Source organism: Otolemur garnettii, unplaced genomic scaffold (assembly GCF_000181295.1).
Source record: "Otolemur garnettii isolate 467f Iridium unplaced genomic scaffold, OtoGar3 scaffold00055, whole genome shotgun sequence".
NCBI classification, from domain to species: domain Eukaryota; kingdom Metazoa; phylum Chordata; class Mammalia; order Primates; family Galagidae; genus Otolemur; species Otolemur garnettii.
In genome coordinates this window covers 8,587,314-8,606,477 of record NW_003852450.1, presented here as the reverse complement: position 1 = coordinate 8,606,477, position 19,164 = coordinate 8,587,314, and the positions used below count along the sequence as shown (strand labels likewise).

The 19,164-nt window shown below is 39.0% G+C and overlaps 1 protein-coding gene across 2 annotated transcripts in view; it reads right to left on the bottom strand.

Annotated features, from left to right (window-relative positions):
* Window positions 1–459: 459 nt before the first annotated feature.
* Window positions 460–19,164, bottom strand: part of DDX59 (DEAD-box helicase 59) — a 27,699-nt gene continuing 8,994 nt past the window's right edge. Inside the window, exons 4-8 of one of the 2 annotated variants that reach the window (XM_023514603.1) lie at window positions 16,309–16,398; window positions 7,011–7,262; window positions 5,581–5,733; window positions 4,407–4,535; window positions 460–961 (exon numbers count right to left, since the gene is read on the bottom strand). In XM_023514603.1, coding sequence (XP_023370371.1) covers window positions 698–961; window positions 4,407–4,535; window positions 5,581–5,733; window positions 7,011–7,262; window positions 16,309–16,398 — 888 coding nt within the window. In that variant the 3' untranslated portion in view covers window positions 460–697. The remainder of the gene's footprint in view (window positions 962–4,406; window positions 4,536–5,580; window positions 5,734–7,010; window positions 7,263–16,308; window positions 16,399–19,164) is intronic. The other variant, XM_003792300.2, reaches the window with a different exon arrangement.

Sequence of the window (19,164 nt, the reverse complement as noted above, 5' to 3'; positions counted from 1 at the left end):
AACATACTATCTAAATTCACCAACTAATTTGATACTAACAGTTTTTGAAGAAGTGAAAATATAGATCAAAGCCAAACACTTATCCTTCCAGTATTTAAAACTACTAACTAGATTAGCACAGCAACATTAGCATAACTTGACATTATTTTGGTAAGCAGCCCATACTAAATATAAAAAAAATTTGCTAACCAAGATGAAGGAAAAACAACTGAGAATAAAAATAGACATTTCATATTTATCTTTCAAGAGTAGTTCTGAAAATTTCTTCCAATTGTTATCATTTCCTGTTTTCCTAACACCCATTCATTCAACAATAATTCAAGTGCCAGTCTGCGTGGCACTGTGGGGACACTGAGCAAAGAATCGTCATCCTAAGTCAGACTCCGTGGTGGAGGTTTTTGGTTCTGACAGTAGCTCATAGGACTATTTACTGGAGAAAAAAAACAAAACAAAACTTTGTCCAGAGGAAAAAAAAATTTATTTTATTGAACAATTAATTTTCTGATGTATTTAACTTATGAGAATTAAGAAGGGAAATAAGTACATTATTGCTGTATAAATTTTGTTAAATTTTTAAAAATCATTATCTTAAATAATTTTTATGTACATGTCTATTTACTCAAACTATACAGTTAATAATTTATAGAAATTATGCCAACTATACACAATAAAAAGTTATTCAAAGTGGCATAAGAAATCATTTCTGAGAATTACTTTTATCATGTTTTCTAATAATGTCCATAAGATTAGCTCCTGTAACCAGATCATTTTGTGTCTGTTTATCTTTTTGTTGTTCTTTTCTCTTCTGGTCATGAAGATAAGGGGAATTTAGTAATTGTGGGGGAAGAATGGATCCTGTGGGTTTTACTCTTTTTGCAATATCCCAGAAGAGTCTTTTTGAATTATTATTGATGAAAGTAATCGCTGTTCCATTTTGACCTAATCTCCCCACTCTTCCAACCTGGAATGAAATGCAAAGGACATTTTAAAAATGTTCACATAAAATTTTAATGTCTCTTGCAAGAAAATAAATACTATTATTTAAAGAAGCTTTACTAAGATTAACCTTTATTCAGATAGCATTTTTTTAACTGCATCTCAACATATTTGTGAAATCAATTTAGTGAGTTTCTACCAACATATTTTAAGTGAAATGGCCCCCAAATAAGAAAGTGATCACATACAATAAAAGCATTGCTTATAAAACCTGTGTTTTCAGTTATATACTTGTGTGTGTATGGAAGGAGGGAGCATGTAATGATATAAAAATGATTCTCATTGTGGGTATGTTAGGGTCAAAAAATTTTTAAACCCCCTACATTGAGAGCAAGAGGACTATTTAGAATATTTGGCCAGGTGCGGTGGTTCACATCTATAATCCTAACACTCTGGGAGGCTGATGTGGGTGGATTGCTTGAGCTCAGGCCTGAGCAAAAGAGAGATCTTATCTATAAAAGTAGCTGGGTGTTGTGGTGGGTTCCTGTAGTCCTAGCTACTGGGAGGCTAAGGCAAGAGGATCTCTTGAGCCCAAGAGACTGAGGTTGCTGTGAGTTATGATGCCATGGCATTCTACTCAAGGTGACAAAGTAAGACTTTGTCTCAAATAAACAAACAAATAAGAAAAAAAAGAGGGCGGAACTAGTCACTCAGTGGGTAGGGCACCAGCCCGATATACCAAGGGCGACGGGTTTGAACCCGGCCCCAGCCAGCTAAACAGCAGTGGCAACTGCAACAAAATAGTTGGGCATTGTGGTGGGTGCCTGTAGTCCCAGGTACTCGGGAGGCTGAGGCAAGAGAATCGCCCTAGCCCAAGAGCTGGAGGTTGCTGTGAGCTGTGATGCCACAGCTATCTACTGAGGGCAACAAAGTGAGACTCTGTCTCCAAAAAAAAAAAAAAAAGAATATTTAAGAAGCCCTAAAATGCTAGCTTTCAACTAATTCATTTTTGCATAAAGTTCTTTCTTTCTTCCTTTTTAAAAAAAAATTTGAAACTGTTTCTAACATCAGTGCTGCAGTACAATGGCATCAACATAGCACACTGATGATCACAACTTACTGATTATATGCTCACTGAATAAAATAAGAAAAATAAAGGAAATAAAAATAAACCCCAAATTTTACTACCTTATTATTTTTAAGCTAACATCTTAGGTACAGGCATGTGTCCTTACACCTGGCTAAATTTTCTATTTTTTGCAGAGAATGGATCTCACTATGCTGCCCAGGCTGGTCTCCAACTTCTGCCTCAAGTGGTCCTCCTGCCTCAGCCTCCCTAAGTGCTGGGATTACAACAGGTATAAGCCACCATGCCCAGCCTACTTCTCATTTCAACAGAATTAAATGAACACAAATTTGTGATGGAGAACCCATAATAAGGCACAAATCTACTTATTTCCATGTATAATGAAAATGTACTGAGAAACTCCTCAGAAGGTGAGAAAAATACACAATCATAATCAACTTCTGTTTAATGGAAATGTAAAACTTAAAGTCTATATACAAAAAATATTTAGATGAATAGATGATTCCTGCTAATATGAAGGGCATTTCTAACATTGTTGCAAAAAAGCCTCTAAAAAAGTTAAAAGAGGTAGCCTCAAGGGAATGAGATGGGGGAGAAGTGAGGCAAATCAATATTGTTTTCTGGTATCAGCTTATATTTTTACCTGATCTAATTATATTACTGAATTGTTCCAATTAAAATAAAAATATAAAAAGTACCTTCAACCTACAGAATTGGAGAAAATATTTGCAAATCATGTATCTAGTAAGAGTCTTCTAGAGCATACAAAGAACTTTTATAACTCAATAATAAAGACAACTTAATTAAAAAAATGGGCAAAGGATTTAAAATCATTTCTCCAAAGAAGATATAGAAAAATGACCAATGAGTACATGAAATGGTACTTCAACACCATTTGTCATTAGTGAAATACATATCAAAATACAAGGAGGTATCCTTTTATATCCCCTAACATAGACAGATAAATGCTGAACTCTCATAAGACAGTGAAGCCATTGTGGAAAACAGTCCGGCAGTTCCTCAAAATGGAACATGTAGTTATCATATAACCCAACAACTCTATTCTTAGGTACATGATCAACAGAAATGAAAACATGTCCACACAAAAACTTGTACATGAATATTCACGGCACCGTTATTCATAGTAGACAAAAAGTAGAAACAACCTAAATGTCTAACAATTAATGAATGGATAAACAAAGGTGGTCTATCCAGATAATGAAATATTATTTGGTAGTTATATAAAATGAAATACTGATACATACTACAATGTGGGTGAAACTTAAAACCATTATGCTAAGTGAAACAATCAACTCCTGTAGAATATTCACGTTACCATGCAGGTAAATGAGGTAGCAAAAAAAAAAAAGGAAAGAGTGCTACTACGGTATTATTAAGTCTAAGTTACAAATAAAAGCAACAATGTATTAAAAGCAATAAAAGCGTTTCAATGGGTGATTCCAGTAAATGTGGCATTCAGAGATGATTCTAAGAACATTAGAGAAAGGTTTTACTTGAAGAGTTTGTAAGTGATGCCTGAGAAGGAAGACGGGCAGCCGTCAATGAGATAACATGGTGCTACGAGAAGGCTCCATTTCTGCTAGAAAGAGAAGCTATTGTTACCTTTGGCAGCAAAGGAAAGAAACAAAACTTTAAAAAGTGAAAGATGAGAACAAACACGGATGTCAAGAAGAAATGAAGATTCCCTTAAAAAAACACATAACATTTAAAAGTTCAATTTTATTTTGGCCATATAGATCAACGTAAAATAATCTTTTTAAACAAAGATTTTTTTATTATGAAAACTCACTGATTACATGCTCACTGAATAAAATAAGAAAAATAAAGGAAATAAAAATAAACCCCAAATTTTACTACCTATATTATTTTTAAGCTAACATTTTAGGTTATTGTCAGTTTTTATTTAATGCACCTTACACATAAGTATAACCTCTTAAAACAAAATTTAGTTTATATATATATATTTTTTTTTTCTTCTTCTTTTTTGAGACTGTCTTAAGCTGGCGCCCTGCATGGAGTGCTGTGGCTCACAACAACCTCCAACTCAGGCTCCAGCGATCCTCTTGCTTCTGTTTTTATATTTTTAGCAGAGACAGAGTCTTGCTTTTGCTCAGGCTGGTCTTGAACTCTTGAGCTCAAGGGATCCACCTGCCTCGGCCTCCCAGAGTGCTAAGATTACAAGAAGGAGCCACCATATCTGGCCAATATACATATATTTTTTAAAAGCAAAAACAATTTTATGTCCTGTTTTTTCTTTTTTTTTAATTTAACATCACATTGACAATGCCTTACCCTGTAAAACTCATAAAGAAAATGGTGGTAATAAAAAAAAAAAATGGTGGTAACATATAAACATGTTTACCTGATGGACATACTCATCCATACTTGAAGGCATATCAAAATTGACAACCAGCTTGACACTGATCAAGTCCAGGCCTCGTCCCAGGACTCCTGTGCTCACTACAACTTCATAATCTCCATCAAGTAATCCCTTTTTAAAAAAGCAATAAAATTTATTATTCATAATTTGTTTTACATAATTCTGATAGCTTTCCTTTTTTCAATGCCTACTTCAGTATTTTTGTTGTAACATTTTTTTAAGAGACAGGTTCTTACTAACATTGCCCAGGCTGGTCTGGAATGCCCACACTCAAGTGATCTTCCCACCTTAGTCTCCTGAGTAGCTATGACCACAGACACAAACCATTGCCCCCAGCTCAGTTGCATTATCTCTTCTTTTTACAAAATTTTAAAAAATGTTTTGTAGACCTTTTAAAAAATGTCTCACTATGTTGCCCAGGCTGGTCTTGAACTCCTGGCCTCCCAAAGTACTGGTATTACAGGTGTGAGCCCCCACACCAGGCCATATCTTTTAAAGAAATAACCATCTTAGGATGCCTGAAAAATTACCCCAATCCCCATGGAATTTATTCTATTAATTTACTCAGGCAAAGCTTTTCCAAGGTGAGCTATTGCTCTACCCCAGTCCAAACTGACCTGATTTCAGAAATGGCAAATTCTAGGGCCAGGCATGGTGGCTCATGCCTGTAATCCCAGCACTCTGGGAGGATGAAGTGGGTGGATCACTTGAACTCATGAGTTCAAAACCAGCATGAGCAAGTTGTGAGACTCTGTCTCTAAAAAATAGCCAGGCATTGTGGTGGGTGCCTTCGTCTAACCTACTTGGGAAGCTGAGGCAAGGGGATCATTTGAGCCCAAGAGTTTGAGGTTGCTAGTAGAACTGGGGCAACAAAGTGAGACCCTGCCTCAACAACAACAACAACAACAAATGCAAATTCTGAATGGAATTCTGAACTCTTAAACAGAAAAATACACTACAAACAATATACAGAATAGGCTACTACTCCCCCAACACAAAATCCTAAGCAAGAGGAACAATTAACTTCAAGCTGCTTACTTGAAGTTCTTGCAGTCATTATAAGAGGGTGTGCTTTTAAAACCAGTTGTAATGTGTATCTCTTGAGGAGGCAAAACAGATCTCTAGGAAAGAAAATACAGAATGTTGCGTGTCAAACCTTCAGTATGTTTTTCCTTTCCACTTGTGACTTCTCCGAATGTATAGATATGCTTTTTAGACCTGTGATTTTCTGAACAGCCTCACTCAACAGATCTGCTCCTAGTTTACAGTCCACAAACACCAACACTGGAGGCTTAAAGAGTTTCTTATCCTGAAAAATTAATAATATATATTTAAAAGTATGCAAATACCATAATTTACAATAGAACATTTTCTGAAGGCATCAGTATAAGCTAGTTATCAATAGGTTTATAAATACTGGTAGAGATTTTAAAAGGCAGTCTGTTAAAATGAGTATTTTCTTTTCTTTTTTTTTTTTTTGAGACAGAGCCTCAAGCTGTCCCCCTGGGGGGAGTGCTATGGCTTCACTGCTCACAGCAACCTCCATCTCCTGGGCTCAAGCGAGTCTCCTGCCTCCGTCTCCCAAGTAGCTGGGACCCCCAGGCGCCCGCCACAGCGCCCGGCCATTTTTTGGTTGCAGCCATCGTTGTTGTTTGGCAGGCCTGGGCTGGGGATTCGAACCTGCCACCTTAGGTGTACGTGGCTGGCGCCTTAGCCGATTGAGCCACAGGCGCGGAGCCGCTATTTTCTTTAAAATACATATAAACAGAAGCTAGCCTACTGCCCTTTACATTTCTGCATGACTTCATGAGTACTGCAATATTATGAGTAATTAAAAAATGTTAAGTGCAATTAATATAGTTCTACATACTGTTCATAACTCAATACCAACCATATTTATTTAATACTGTGTTTATAAGTAATTACGTTTATACATATCACCAATTTAACAAGTTTCTGTTTAAACTAATAACAGTTTAAAAAAATCTCAAAGACAGAATAGCCAAAAAATACTTTACCCCTCCTCATATATAAAACTACTAATATTTTAAAAGAAAAAGTATTCTTTAGGAATCATCTTAGTACTTAAATATCTTTCTATAATAAGAAAAAGAAAATGGGCTGGGTGCCTATAGCACAGTGGTTACGGTGCCAGCCACATGCACTGAGGCTGGTGGGTTCGCCAGCCTGGGCCAGCTAAACAATGAAAACTACAACAAAAAAACAGCTGGGCGTTGTGGTGGGTACCTGTAGTCCCAGCTACTTGGGAAACTGAGGCAAGAGAATCACTTAAGCCCAAGAGTTTGAGGTTGCTGTGAGCCGTCACACCATGGCATTCTACTGAGGGCGAGACTCTGTCTCAAAAAAAAAAAAAAGAAAAGAAAACCTAACCCCTCCATCTACCCAGCATGTTTTCACAAATAACAATTTGTTTGAGCCTTACAGAACTCTGAGGCAGGTAAAGCAATTCATTGTTCAATACCTACACCAAATTCCCTGAAAGATGCATCTAAAAATCATTCTCTTAAGAGCTCTGAAAAATACAAACACAATCTATAAAACAAGGCTAATTGCTTTACTACTCACATTTAAGATTTCAAATAATTTTTTCTTTTTGGCTGGATCTTCCACCCACAAAATTATCTGACGCACGTTGGCACAAGGTAGGTTCTTTTCTCCAGCTATAATTCTCACAGGATTATGAAGAAGCTGGTTTGCTAGTTGTTCTATGCTAGTTGGAATTGTGGCTGAAACCAAAATGGTCTGACAATCATTTGGAATGTTTTCCAAAATGTCAAGCACTTGCTGTTGAAAGCCCATCTTTAACATGGTATCAGCCTAAAATAAAATCATTTTAAAGTTAGTTCAGCTTGACTTCAAAACCCCGAACTATCCAAGACTAATGTAATTAGGAATATAAAGAATTACAAACTCTTAAACAGAAAAATACACCACCAACAATGTCAAAAGACAAAGGATAAATCAGGGAAAATATACACTTACAAAAAATTATCAACTATGTAGATTGTTATTATGGCAATTCATAATATATGCACCCTAAATATTCATCAATAGGGGACTTGGTAAATGATGGTAGACCCATATAATACAATATTGTTGTCATGAAAAATGATCAGAAAGCCCTTTATTAAATAATGAATGGTTGCTAGGAGGAAAAAAGCAAAGCATACAATGTATAATAGGATAAAATTTATGTTACAAAACATTATATACTCAAAAAGCTTAATTATTAACACTAGGGAGAAGGCTAGAGGGCAGTTGGGGGCACAATTTTACTTTTCATATTTTAGCTTTTTGCAGAGTTTGATTTTATTTACCGTGAGCATATACTATATTTATAATAAAATATTAAATAAAATAGTTAATGTTGGAGGCTTCTGTGTCTGAATGCAGGTATCTCCCCTAAATTCATATGTTGAGACCTAACCCAAAATGTGAAGGAATTAAGACACAGAGCCTGTAGGAGGTGATTAAGTCACGAGAGCACCTCCCTTGTGAATAGGATTAGTGCCCTTATAAAAGAAGTTGAAGGGAACTTCCCTTCAACTGCTGGCTTCTCAATCTGCCTCCAGAGCTGTGAGAAATCAATCTCTGCTATTTATAAATTACCCAATCTAGGGTATTTTATTTAGCAGCAGGAATCAACTAAGACAGGGCTTTCATTTCTGTCTATGTTCTATATTGTTGATGTAAGTGCTGCTTAAAAAAATAAAAGATTAAGGCTGTCTTGATTTTCAAATACAATTTAAGAATCTATAATTGGGGAACAATAAGCTATTGAATTATTTTAATATATTAAGGTATTGTATTTTTAAGTACCCACTAATATATTTTCATTTAAAGTTTGAACATTCATTTTAATATTATTCATTCTATGACATTTAAAAAATCTGAAATAATCACAAGAGATTGGATTTGCTCCTGGCTCCACCTGTGACCTTAAGTGAGTTAATTAGCTTTAAGCCTTAGTTTTTCCCTTTATAAATGAGAATAATAATAGTACTTACCACAAAGTACTGTCACGAGGATTAATGAAATAAAGTATAAAACATATATTACATTTAGGACAATACCTACAACATAAATCTCAGCCAATGTTTCAATTACTTATGGGACACAGAGAACAACGCACACACAGTTTATTTGGAAAATGAGCCTGACTTCTCCCGACAACCTCGCCAAGCTCCATTCATCTCAGTAGATGGCCTTGCTTCTCCTGGCTCAGAGAAAATGCAGGCCTTTAGGAAGAAATTCCTTCAATTTCTCTTCTCACACAAGCTTTCTCTAAGAGTAGTCCAGACCTGCTGTCTCCACTCCTTCACGTTTTGCCTCCTACTCACCATTCAATCCACTATCCTCTACCTCCTGCATTTCACTGGCACTACTCTTTCAGGTAGAAAGCACTGTAAGTGTCAAATTCAAAGGCAGTCTTTGTCTCTATTTAAAATATATATACGATATATATAAAAATATATATTTTATATATATTTAATTAAATATACATTTATATTTAAATATATTTATATATTTTTAATTTCAGGTTAACGTGAGGGTACAAACAACTAGGTTACAATATTTGCAGTTGTTAGGTAGAGTCCCTCTTGTAGTTGTGTCCCGCACCCAAAGGGCATGCCGCATACCCTTACATTGTGCCCATCAAGTAGGAGCACACCAATCTCATCCCTTCCTCCCCTTCCCTTGTCCCCCACAACTTGAATTTAAGATTTTTTTTTAAAGAAAATAACAGAATATACTCACTGTAGAAAACTTGGTAAACACAACCAAATATAAAGAACTAAATTCACCTATTATCCCATAATCCAAGTATTACCTTGTTTACTTTCAATCTTTGTCCTCCTTATCCTCCTGCCCCAGTAGTTTTCAACCTTCCTAATGCCTCCTAATGCTACAACCCTTTAATACAGTTCCTCAAGTTATGGTGACCCCCAACCATAAAATTATTTTCGTTGCCACTTCATAACTGTAATTTTGCTACTGTTATGAATCGTAATGTAAATATCTGATATGCAGGATGTATTTTCATTGTTACAAAGGGCCCACAGGTTGAGAACCACTGCTCTAGCCACTGTCCTGGCTGGAACTCTCTTCTTCACTTTGTGAACCAGTCTTCTTGCTTTATTCACACCATAACAGGAGTCTGATTATAATACACTCCTACATAAAACCGTTAAAGGTTCTTAATGTACACAGATTAAATTCTCAAGACCTCTTACAAAGAAGCACAGAAAAAAAAAATCTGAAAATACACTAACTGTGGCCAGGCCCGGTGGCTCACACCTGTAATCTTGTACTCAGGGAGGCCCAGACGGGTAGATTACCTGACCTCACAGGTTTGAGACCAGCCTGAGCAAGAGTGAGACACCATCTCTAAAAATAGCTGGGCATTGTGGCGGGCGCCTGTAGGCCCAGCTACTCGGGAGGCTGAAGCAAGAGGATCACTTAAGCCTAAGAGTTTGAGGTCCCTGTGAGCTATGACACTACAGCACTCCTCCCAGGGTGACAAAGTGAGAGTCTGTTTAAAAAAAATACAGAAAGAAGGAAATTCACTAACTATGGTTATTTTTAAGGTCGTAGAAATATTGATGCTCCCCTCCATTTTCCAATCTGCCTTAAATGTGCATGAAATACAATTGTTATTTAAAATGCAAAATGGGCCATCGACAGCATTTTTTAAAAATCAGAAAATGGGATAGAATACAATAGAAAATATCTGAATGGAAAAATGACATGTAGCAAGGGTAATAATTACCATTTCACAAAACTTTTGTTTCATTTAAATGTGCAAAAATACAGCATTTATATAGTACAAGTGCCCGTCTAAACTGTATTTTTAAAAATTAGATATTGGGAAAATCATAGTCTTTCTACACTTCAGTTTTCTACTTATAAATCTATTTCCTTACCTACCTTAGAAGAGTGTTAGCATATTAAAATGTGAAAAATAAACAGGCTGTCCCTGGATTACAAATGAGATAGGTTTGTTTTTAAGTTGAATTTATATGTAAGTTGGAACAGGTACATTTATTTTACTTGTAACAACCTCTGTTCATAAGTACAAGTTGTATGTCAGTAGGATATTTGTAACTCGGGGACTATCTGTATACTTTTTAAAAACTCTTAGAAATAGGGTGGCACCTGTGGCTCAAAGGGCACCTTCAGCGAGTGGCTAACTGTGGCTCGAAGCCCATGTTCACGAGGCCTTTACTATGTACCTGCCACCTTTCTAGGGGCTGCACATGTCTCCAAGATAATCCTGTGAGGCTGACACTACTAGTATCCCAGTTTTACAGCTGAGGAAACTGAGGCATATTATGTAGCTTTTTTGTTTGTTTTTTGTTTTTTGAGACAGAGTCTCAAGCTATCGTCCTAGGCAGAGTCCTATGGCGTCACAGCTCACAGCAACCTCCAACTCTTGGGCTCAAGCAATCCTTTTGCCTTGGTTTTTCTATTTTTAGTAAAGACAGAGGTCTCGCATTTTGCTCAGGCTGGCCTCAAACTCATGAGCTCAAACTATCCACCTGCCTTGGCCTCCTAGAGTGCTAGGATAATAGGCATGAGCCACTACGCTCAGCCTTATATTATATAGTTACTACCTGGAAAGGCCAGGACTTGGCAATTTGGCTCTAGAATCTGCATTGCAAATGAACTTGAAATTCTGTGTGCTAAGTGGTCAAGACACATGAAGAGACCCTATCGTCAAAGAATTTATGGTCTAACAGAGAAACAGATAGGTCACCCAAAACTTAATATTCACACACCTGCAATATTATACACTTACATTATAGCACAAGATGTAATCAACCACCACCTCTTCAAGCACTTCTTTCCTCCTCTCCTGATTCTCCTGCTCTCTCATGGCTACTGTTCCTCAGAGCCCCTTCCCTTCTCGTAATCTCTGTATGCTGGACAGCGCCATGGGTTGTATCCCAGGCCCTCTCCTCCCCATCTATACTCTCTCCCCAGATAAGATCAATACACTCATGGCCCTGAATACCATGTATGATCAGAGATTCCCCAAATCTTATCACTGGCACAAGTGCTTCCCTGAACTCAAATGGTAGAGACTAACTCTTGACTTAATATCTCCACCTGCTCTAACAGACCCCTCAAAGACAACATGTTCAAATAGAAAACATGTTTTATATTTCCTTCCTGCTCAACCCATTCCAGGACAGGGCACCATCAGAAGCCCCCCATTTCATCTCTTGTCTTCATTACCTACATTGCATCAATTAACAACCCAGACAACACCAATGACACTTTGCAAAGCTGGCCACTCTTCTGGGCTCACGCTGTTCAGAGTGCTCCCATTCCTGTCACCTTCACCCCATAACCCATGTTGCTCAAGCAAGCAGATTCTTCTAAAATATAAACCTAGTCTTAGTAATTTTGATTAAACCCTCCATTGGTTTCCCAACACGCTTAAGATAAAATCCAGGGTGGCACCTATGGCTCAAAGAAGTAGGGCACTGGCCCCATATGCCAGAGATGGCAGGTTCAAACCCAGCCCCGGCCAAAAACTGCAAGAAAAAAAATCCAACTTCAGATCATGTGTAAAAGCTATCCACTTCTCTGACTTCATCTCCTACCACTCTCTCTTCTCTCTCCAGATCCTTCCACACCAACCTTCTTCCTGTTCTCAAATACTCCATGCTCAGTCTCATGTTAGCTCCTGTGGACTGGCCATCTTTGTCTGAAACAGATGGATCTTCACATCTGGCTCCTTCTCATTCAGACCTCAGCATAAAAGCCACCTTCCCAGAGAGCCTTGCCCTGACTCCAAACTAAGGTAGCCCCCTGGTTGCCACTGCCATACAACCTTGTACAGGTCTGTCACAGCTCCATACAACCCACTCTGATGTCTCACTTTCCACCATCTCCTCAAAAGCAACAACAGCGTCTGGCACATAAAAAGCCCTGAATATGTATTTCATAAATAAATGAACATATGTTAATTGAAGGCACAGAACAAGCACCTTACTTTATATCAGACAACTTAGTAGTCAGTGTATACCAAACCTCTCTAAAGATAAGATCACCTGGAATGAGTTTTTAAAGATTTCTGGGCTCCAACTCAGGCCTACTGAACCAAAAGATCCAAGTGAGAGAGGTTTGGTCTTGTACTGCATTTACTGAACACGCCAGGTGATTCTTATCATTAGGGAAACCTGGGCAAATGCTGTGCTTGATTACTGGACACTGCAGGAAACACGATAGAAATTAGCCGTCTGTGCACAGTTCAACAGAGCAGAGGAAAGGCCTAAAACCTGTCTTGGGGGCCGGGCACAGTGGCTCAAGCCTGTAATCCTAGCACTCTGGGAGGCTGAGGTGGGTGGACTGCCTGAGCTCACAGGTTCCAGACCAGCCCGAGCCAGAGAAAGACTCCCATCCCTAAAAATAGCTAGATGTTGTGGCAGGCACCTCCTGCAGTCCCAGCTACTTGGGAGGCTGAGGCAAGAGAATCACTTTAGCTCAAGAATTAGAGATTACTGTGAGCTGTGACACCATGGTACTCTACCGAGGGTGACAAAGTGAGACTTTGTCTCAAAAACAAACAAACAAACAAACAAAAAACCTGTCCCGGGGAGAAAGATTTCAGAGTCATGGACACTTAAAGAAGAAAAAGGAGGCAGATAGGGTGGGAGAGGATTCTGAACCAAAGGACAGGGGTGACAGAAGACAGAAAAGTGACACAGCAGAGTTTTCTAATTCAATGAATGATCTGAGTCCTCCCCCTCCTCTTGAGACAGAAACTTCTTCCTTTTTCAGGGATATTATTCTTTCTTAGTTCCTCTCTGGTCTCTCAGACTACCTCTCTGTTTACTGACTCATTTTCAAACTCCCAAAGTCAGTCCTCGGCCCCAGTCCTTGTCTTTCTCTCTGCCCATTTCTCCCCAACCTTCCTCCCTGAGAAACTATGGTGTCTCATGGACTCCAATGCATATTCCTTATTTCTCTAGAATACCTCCCCTTAGTTCTTCATTCACAAGAAATTCAAAACCAAATATTACTGCTGAGACCCAGCATTTACCCACTCGCCCTTTTCTAAACTCGAGAACTACAACTTATGGAGTCACCTCTGTCACTGCCTTTTCCTGCCTCTCTCACATTCAGTCATCAGAAGACTCAAGAATGGTTCCTTCAGTGACTCTCAGATGTCTCCTGACTCCTACTGTCCCCACCCTGTCTCTGACCCCCTCACCCTTGTCTGGACTGTTGGCTGCGGTCCCACAAACTCTCTTCTCTAATTTCTCTTGTACTCAGCAGAATAACCTTCCTAAACCACCACTTTCAACACATTACACCTCACTCAATAATTTAGAAAGTCTCTTTGTCTCCACCATCGAATCCCAATTCCTCTGCCTTCCCTTCTAGGCCCTCTATAATCTGGCTCCATGCAAACTACTACCCAACTTTACTTCCCATTATTTCTCAGGAAGAATTCTTCAAGCCAGTGGTCTTTTCTCCGTCTCCTCCACATAGACACTTGGACTTCCAACTCTGCTTATGTCAGTCTCTTCACTTGGAATATCTGATCCATCCTTTTGTTTTCTAAAGCTTTTTCCATCTTTTGAGGCCAATACCTCTAGAGGTCATTTTTTTATAGTGCAATACAATTACTCTCTCATTTCTCCTTTTTCTGTCCTGAACAATAAGCATATCATATACAGTCCAATTATTTTACTAACAGTTTATATTAGTGGTTGGCAAATGATAGCTCTGGGGACAAATTCATTTATTTTATTTTTATAAATAAAGCTTTATGGGAACCCAGTCAGACACATTCTTTTTTTTTTTTTTTTTTTTTAATTTGAGACAGAGTCTCATTACATCACCCTTGACAGAGTGCTGGGGCCTTACGGCTCACAGCAACCTCCAACTCATGGGCTTAAGCGATTTTCTTGCCTCAGCCTCCCAAGTAATTGGGACTACAGGCACCTGCCACAATGCCCAGCTTTTTTTTGGTTGTAGTCGTCACTGCTGTTTGGCAGGCCCAGGCTAGATTCGAACCCGCCAGCTCTGGTGTATGTGGCTGGCACTCTAGCTGTTGAGCTACAGGCACCAAGGTGGGACACATTCATTTTCATACTGTGTACTGTGTGTATCAAGTAGTTCCAACAGAGACCACATAACCCCCAAAGTCTAAACTATTTACTACCTGGATCTTTACAGAAAGCATGTGCCAACCATTGGCCTACATCATACATTTCAGTATTTTTGTACCTCAGTACGTATGATAAGTTCTTGCCTTTATTTCATGTGTATGTGTCTCTTCTCTCCAATAAGATTTCAGCACCTGGTAGGTTTGAATGGTACTCAAAACTTCTCTGTGATGCCACCCAAACGCATCCAGCGTTGGCCAATCAATACCTAAAGAGCACTTCTGTACTGACTTCAGTTTCAGCATGTCACTGATCATGTTTACCAGCTCATCTCCCCTCTCAACCACATGGAAACCACATTCCTTAAATGTGAGGAGCTGGGACAGTGGCTGCACAAATTAAGTACTCGACACCTGTGTGCTGAATACTCCTTTTGTACCACAACAGTGAGCCCAGCACTGAAGTGCATTATGAAACCTTATTAATCGAAGAAAATGAGAATGCCATAAACAGAAGTGAAGAGGAATGAAAACTAACTTTAAATTCTATATAAGAATTATTTCTCAGGTTCACAGATGGAGAGAACTTAAGAACATGGGTTTATCAACGAAAGGAAGCCCAGGCATATGTTAAGGGTGGCAGGAAGTCTCACGATAATCAGATGCAATAAATCAATTCCACTTTCCTGTGTCAGGAAAGTGCTGACTCAGCAGTACTTTTTATAGGCCTGAATAATATTATTTTACATTTCTGCAGGACTTTTTGGTCTATGAGACATTTTCACAGTCATTCTTCACCCTCACCATAGCTCTGGAAAATTAAATGATTTTTGTACAACCTCACAGGGAGTGGAATAAATGTTCAAACCCTGGTCTTTCAGATACTGGCTATGTGTTTTCTCACATCCTCCAGGATCCCACTGGGGTGTACTTACTGGGGCCCCCAAAGGTGGACAAAGATGCTGGGTAACACCAGGACCCTGCTCAGTCACTGGTGGTGGGGTACCTGGAAAGATACATGTGCCCTGCAGGCAGGAATGGCATATACCTAGGGTGGACTGACATCGTTCTGGGTCCACGTCCTTTGCATGGTAGAATATCCTCGAGTAATCTTACTTTTGCTTCATCTTGCTAAGCAGGAGAAAAGTACAAAAATGCTTATATAATATGTGTAACATTAAAAATGAGAACTGCAAGAGCAGCGCCTGTGGCTCAAAGGAATAAGGCGCTGGCCCCATATGCCAGAGGTGGTGGGTTCAAATTCAGCCCCAGCCAAAAACTGTAGGGGGGAAAAAAATGAGAACTGCAGATGCTTATGTCCACAAAGACAAAAAGAGAAATGAAAAATGGCCGTCCAACTAAGCACTGTAAGTTACTTACAAAATTCCTGTTAATAATAATTTACCATGGATTCCTTGGATTCCATGGATTAGACAAATGACAGCATATGCCCAATGTTTAAGAAACTTATCACTGAAAAGAGAGCACCTGTTGAATTTGGGTTTCCTATCAAACAGGAAAAGATGGCTGTGGTTTAATTTTAGTGTACTACTCCTTCCTTTGGCTGTGGTAATACACAGGAATAGCTGAAGAGCCACTACTGCAATTTTTCAAATGTCCCTGCATTTTTTTTCCTTTGAGAGAAAAAATGCCCTGAATAATACAATGAAATATAAAACGATACTTTTCATAAATTACATAAAATTAGGTGACTAACAGTTTTTGAACACCACTACTTACCTCATCTACTACTACAATTCTTATACCACAGAGTTCAACACAGCTCTGTTTTATTATATCCAGAAGTCGCCCAGGGGTTGCTATGATAACCTGAATAAAAGAGAAAAGGTAAACTTAAAAGATTAGGTAATATTCACTCTTTAACTCATTTTATATTTACTGAGAGGCTACTATGTGCCAATCTGTTAAGCACTTGGAATTCAATGATGAATAGGCCTGATATAGACTCTGCTCATGAAACTCATAAAAGAAAAAACAAATAAAACATGTAAGTGCTCATGAGATAAATACAGAATGCCACAAATGCAGGGATCTATGCAGGCCTCTCTAACACAGGAGGGCAAACATAAAGGATCAGTGGGAGTGAGCAAGGTGAGAAGTGGTCTAAACAGAGGGAAAAGCATCTATAAAATTGCCAAGGCTGGAGGCTGGTGAGGCTTCTATGTGGTTAGGGAGAGAAAAATGGTACAGGCTGGGGCTTGAGACCAGGAAAGGCTTTACAGGCAGACTGTTATTTGGCCCTGCAAGTAAGTGCAAATTCCGTAACATCTCTGGGCTTTTAAAAAAGCTTTTTTTCATTTTTTAGAGAAAGGGTCTTACTCTGTTGCCTGGGCTGGAGTGTAATGGCACAACCATAGCTTACTGTAGCCTCAAACTTCTGGGCTCAAGCAATCCTCCTTCATCAGCTTTCCAAATAGCTGGAACTATAGGCACACAGTACTATGCCCAGCTAATTTTTTTTTTTTTTTTTGAGACAGAGCCTCAAGCTCTCCCCCTGGGTAGAGTGCCATGGCATTACAGCTCATAGCAACCTCCAACTCCTGGGCTCAAGCGAGTCTCCTGTCTCCGCCTCCCAAGTAGCTGGGACCACAGGCGCCCGCCACAATGCCCGGCTATTTTTTGGTTGCAGCCGTCATTGTTGTTTGGAGGGTCCAGGCTGGGGATTTGAACCCGCCACCTTAGGTGTACGTGGCTGGCGCCTTAGCCGGTTGAGCTATAGGTGCCGAGCCTGCCCAGCTAATTATTAATTTTTTTTTTTATAGAGATGGGGGTCTTACTATATTGTCTTGAATTCCTGACCTCAAGCTATTTTCCCACTTTGACCTCTCAAAGTGTTATAGGGATGAGCCACCATACCAAGCCTATTTCATTATTAAATTAAGAGGTTGGGCAAAATGATTTCTAAGGTTGCTCAAGGCTCTTAACGGTTTTTTGTTTTTTTTATTTTGAGACAGAGTCTCATTATGTCACCCTTGGTAGAGTGCTGTAGCATCACAGCTCACAGTAACCTCAAACTCTTGGGCTTAAGTGATTCTCTTGCCTCAGCCCCCCCCAAGTAGCTGGGACTACAGGTGCCCACCACAATGCTGGGCTATTTTTTGTTGCACCTGTCATTGTTGTTTAGCTGGCCCAGGTCGGGTTCAAGCCTGCCAGTCTCAGTGTATGTGGCTGGCGCTGTAACCACTCTGCTATGGGTGCCGAGTCTCTTAACAGTTTTTTTGTTTTGTTTTGGTTTTTTTTGAGATGGAGTCTCACTCTGTCGCCCTGGGTAGAGTGTCATGGCATCATCATAGCTCATAGCAACTTCAAATTCTTTGGCCTGAGCAATCTACTTGCCTCAGCTTCCCAAGTAGCTGGGACTATAGGTACCTGGCACTAATCCCATCTAGTTTTTCTATTTTTAGTACAGATAGGGTCTCACTCTTGCTCAGGCTGGTCTGGAACTCCCGAGATGAAGCAATCCATCCTCAGACTCCCAGAGTGCTAGGATTACAGGTGGGAGCTGCCATGCCCAATCAGTGTCTTAACAGTTTTATAATATACTGGCTAAAGTAGTGGCTAAAAGTCAGGGTGCTCTTGGCTCAGTGGTTAGGGCGCCAGCCACATACACCAGGGCTCGCAGGTTCCAGCCCGGCCCAGGCCTGCTAAACAACAATGACAATTACAACAAAAAAATAGCTGGGCGTTGTGGCAGGCGCCTATAGTCCTAGCTGCTTAGGAGGCTAAGGCAGGAGAATCACTTAAGCCCAAGAGTTTGAGGTTGCTGTGAGCTGTGACGCCACAGCATTCTACTGAGGGCAACATAGTCAGACTGTCACAAAAAAAAAAGTCAGGGTGCTCTTTAGTCAAACAAACTTTGGTAGGAATCCTGGCTATAGCATTTAATGTTGTGCACCTTATCATAAGGATAAATGAGACAGTACCTAGCATAAGGTATAGTAGAATTATAAATGATCTAATAAATTCACTGTATTCTACTTTTCAAACACACACCAAGAGGATGGTAATCACTGATGGTAAAACCTGAGCACTGCAGGATCTAAATCTATAGAACTGTAGGGTTTTGCTTAGGTACGTAAGAAATACCAGAAAGATTTAAATCAACTTTAATTATTTTGAATTGATTTCAAAATATTCTATGTCTTTTTTTCCCTTACTGCTAGTTTGGAAGGTTTAAACTTTTTTCATTCCTTTAGTGTTTTCCCTTGAATTTTAACAACATATATAACTTAATAAAGTCTAAAGTCACTTAACATTTTTACCTTTTTCTTGAACAATCAAAGAAAAACGCTTTAACAATCACACTTCTATGCTTACATACTACTGTTGACCCGTATTTGACTATTATTTTTTTTAAAACCCACAGATTGTTCATTATTAATAATATTTCATTCAGTCAATATTTGTTGAAATTTACCACATCCTATTTTCTTTACACACCATTGTTTCTTCCATCCCACACATTCCTTTCTGGAATCATCTTTATGTGTGAAATATATTAGTTTCAAAGTTTTTTTTTTGTTGTTGTTGTTTTGAGACAGTCTCATTATGTTGCCTTTGGTAGAATATCGTGGT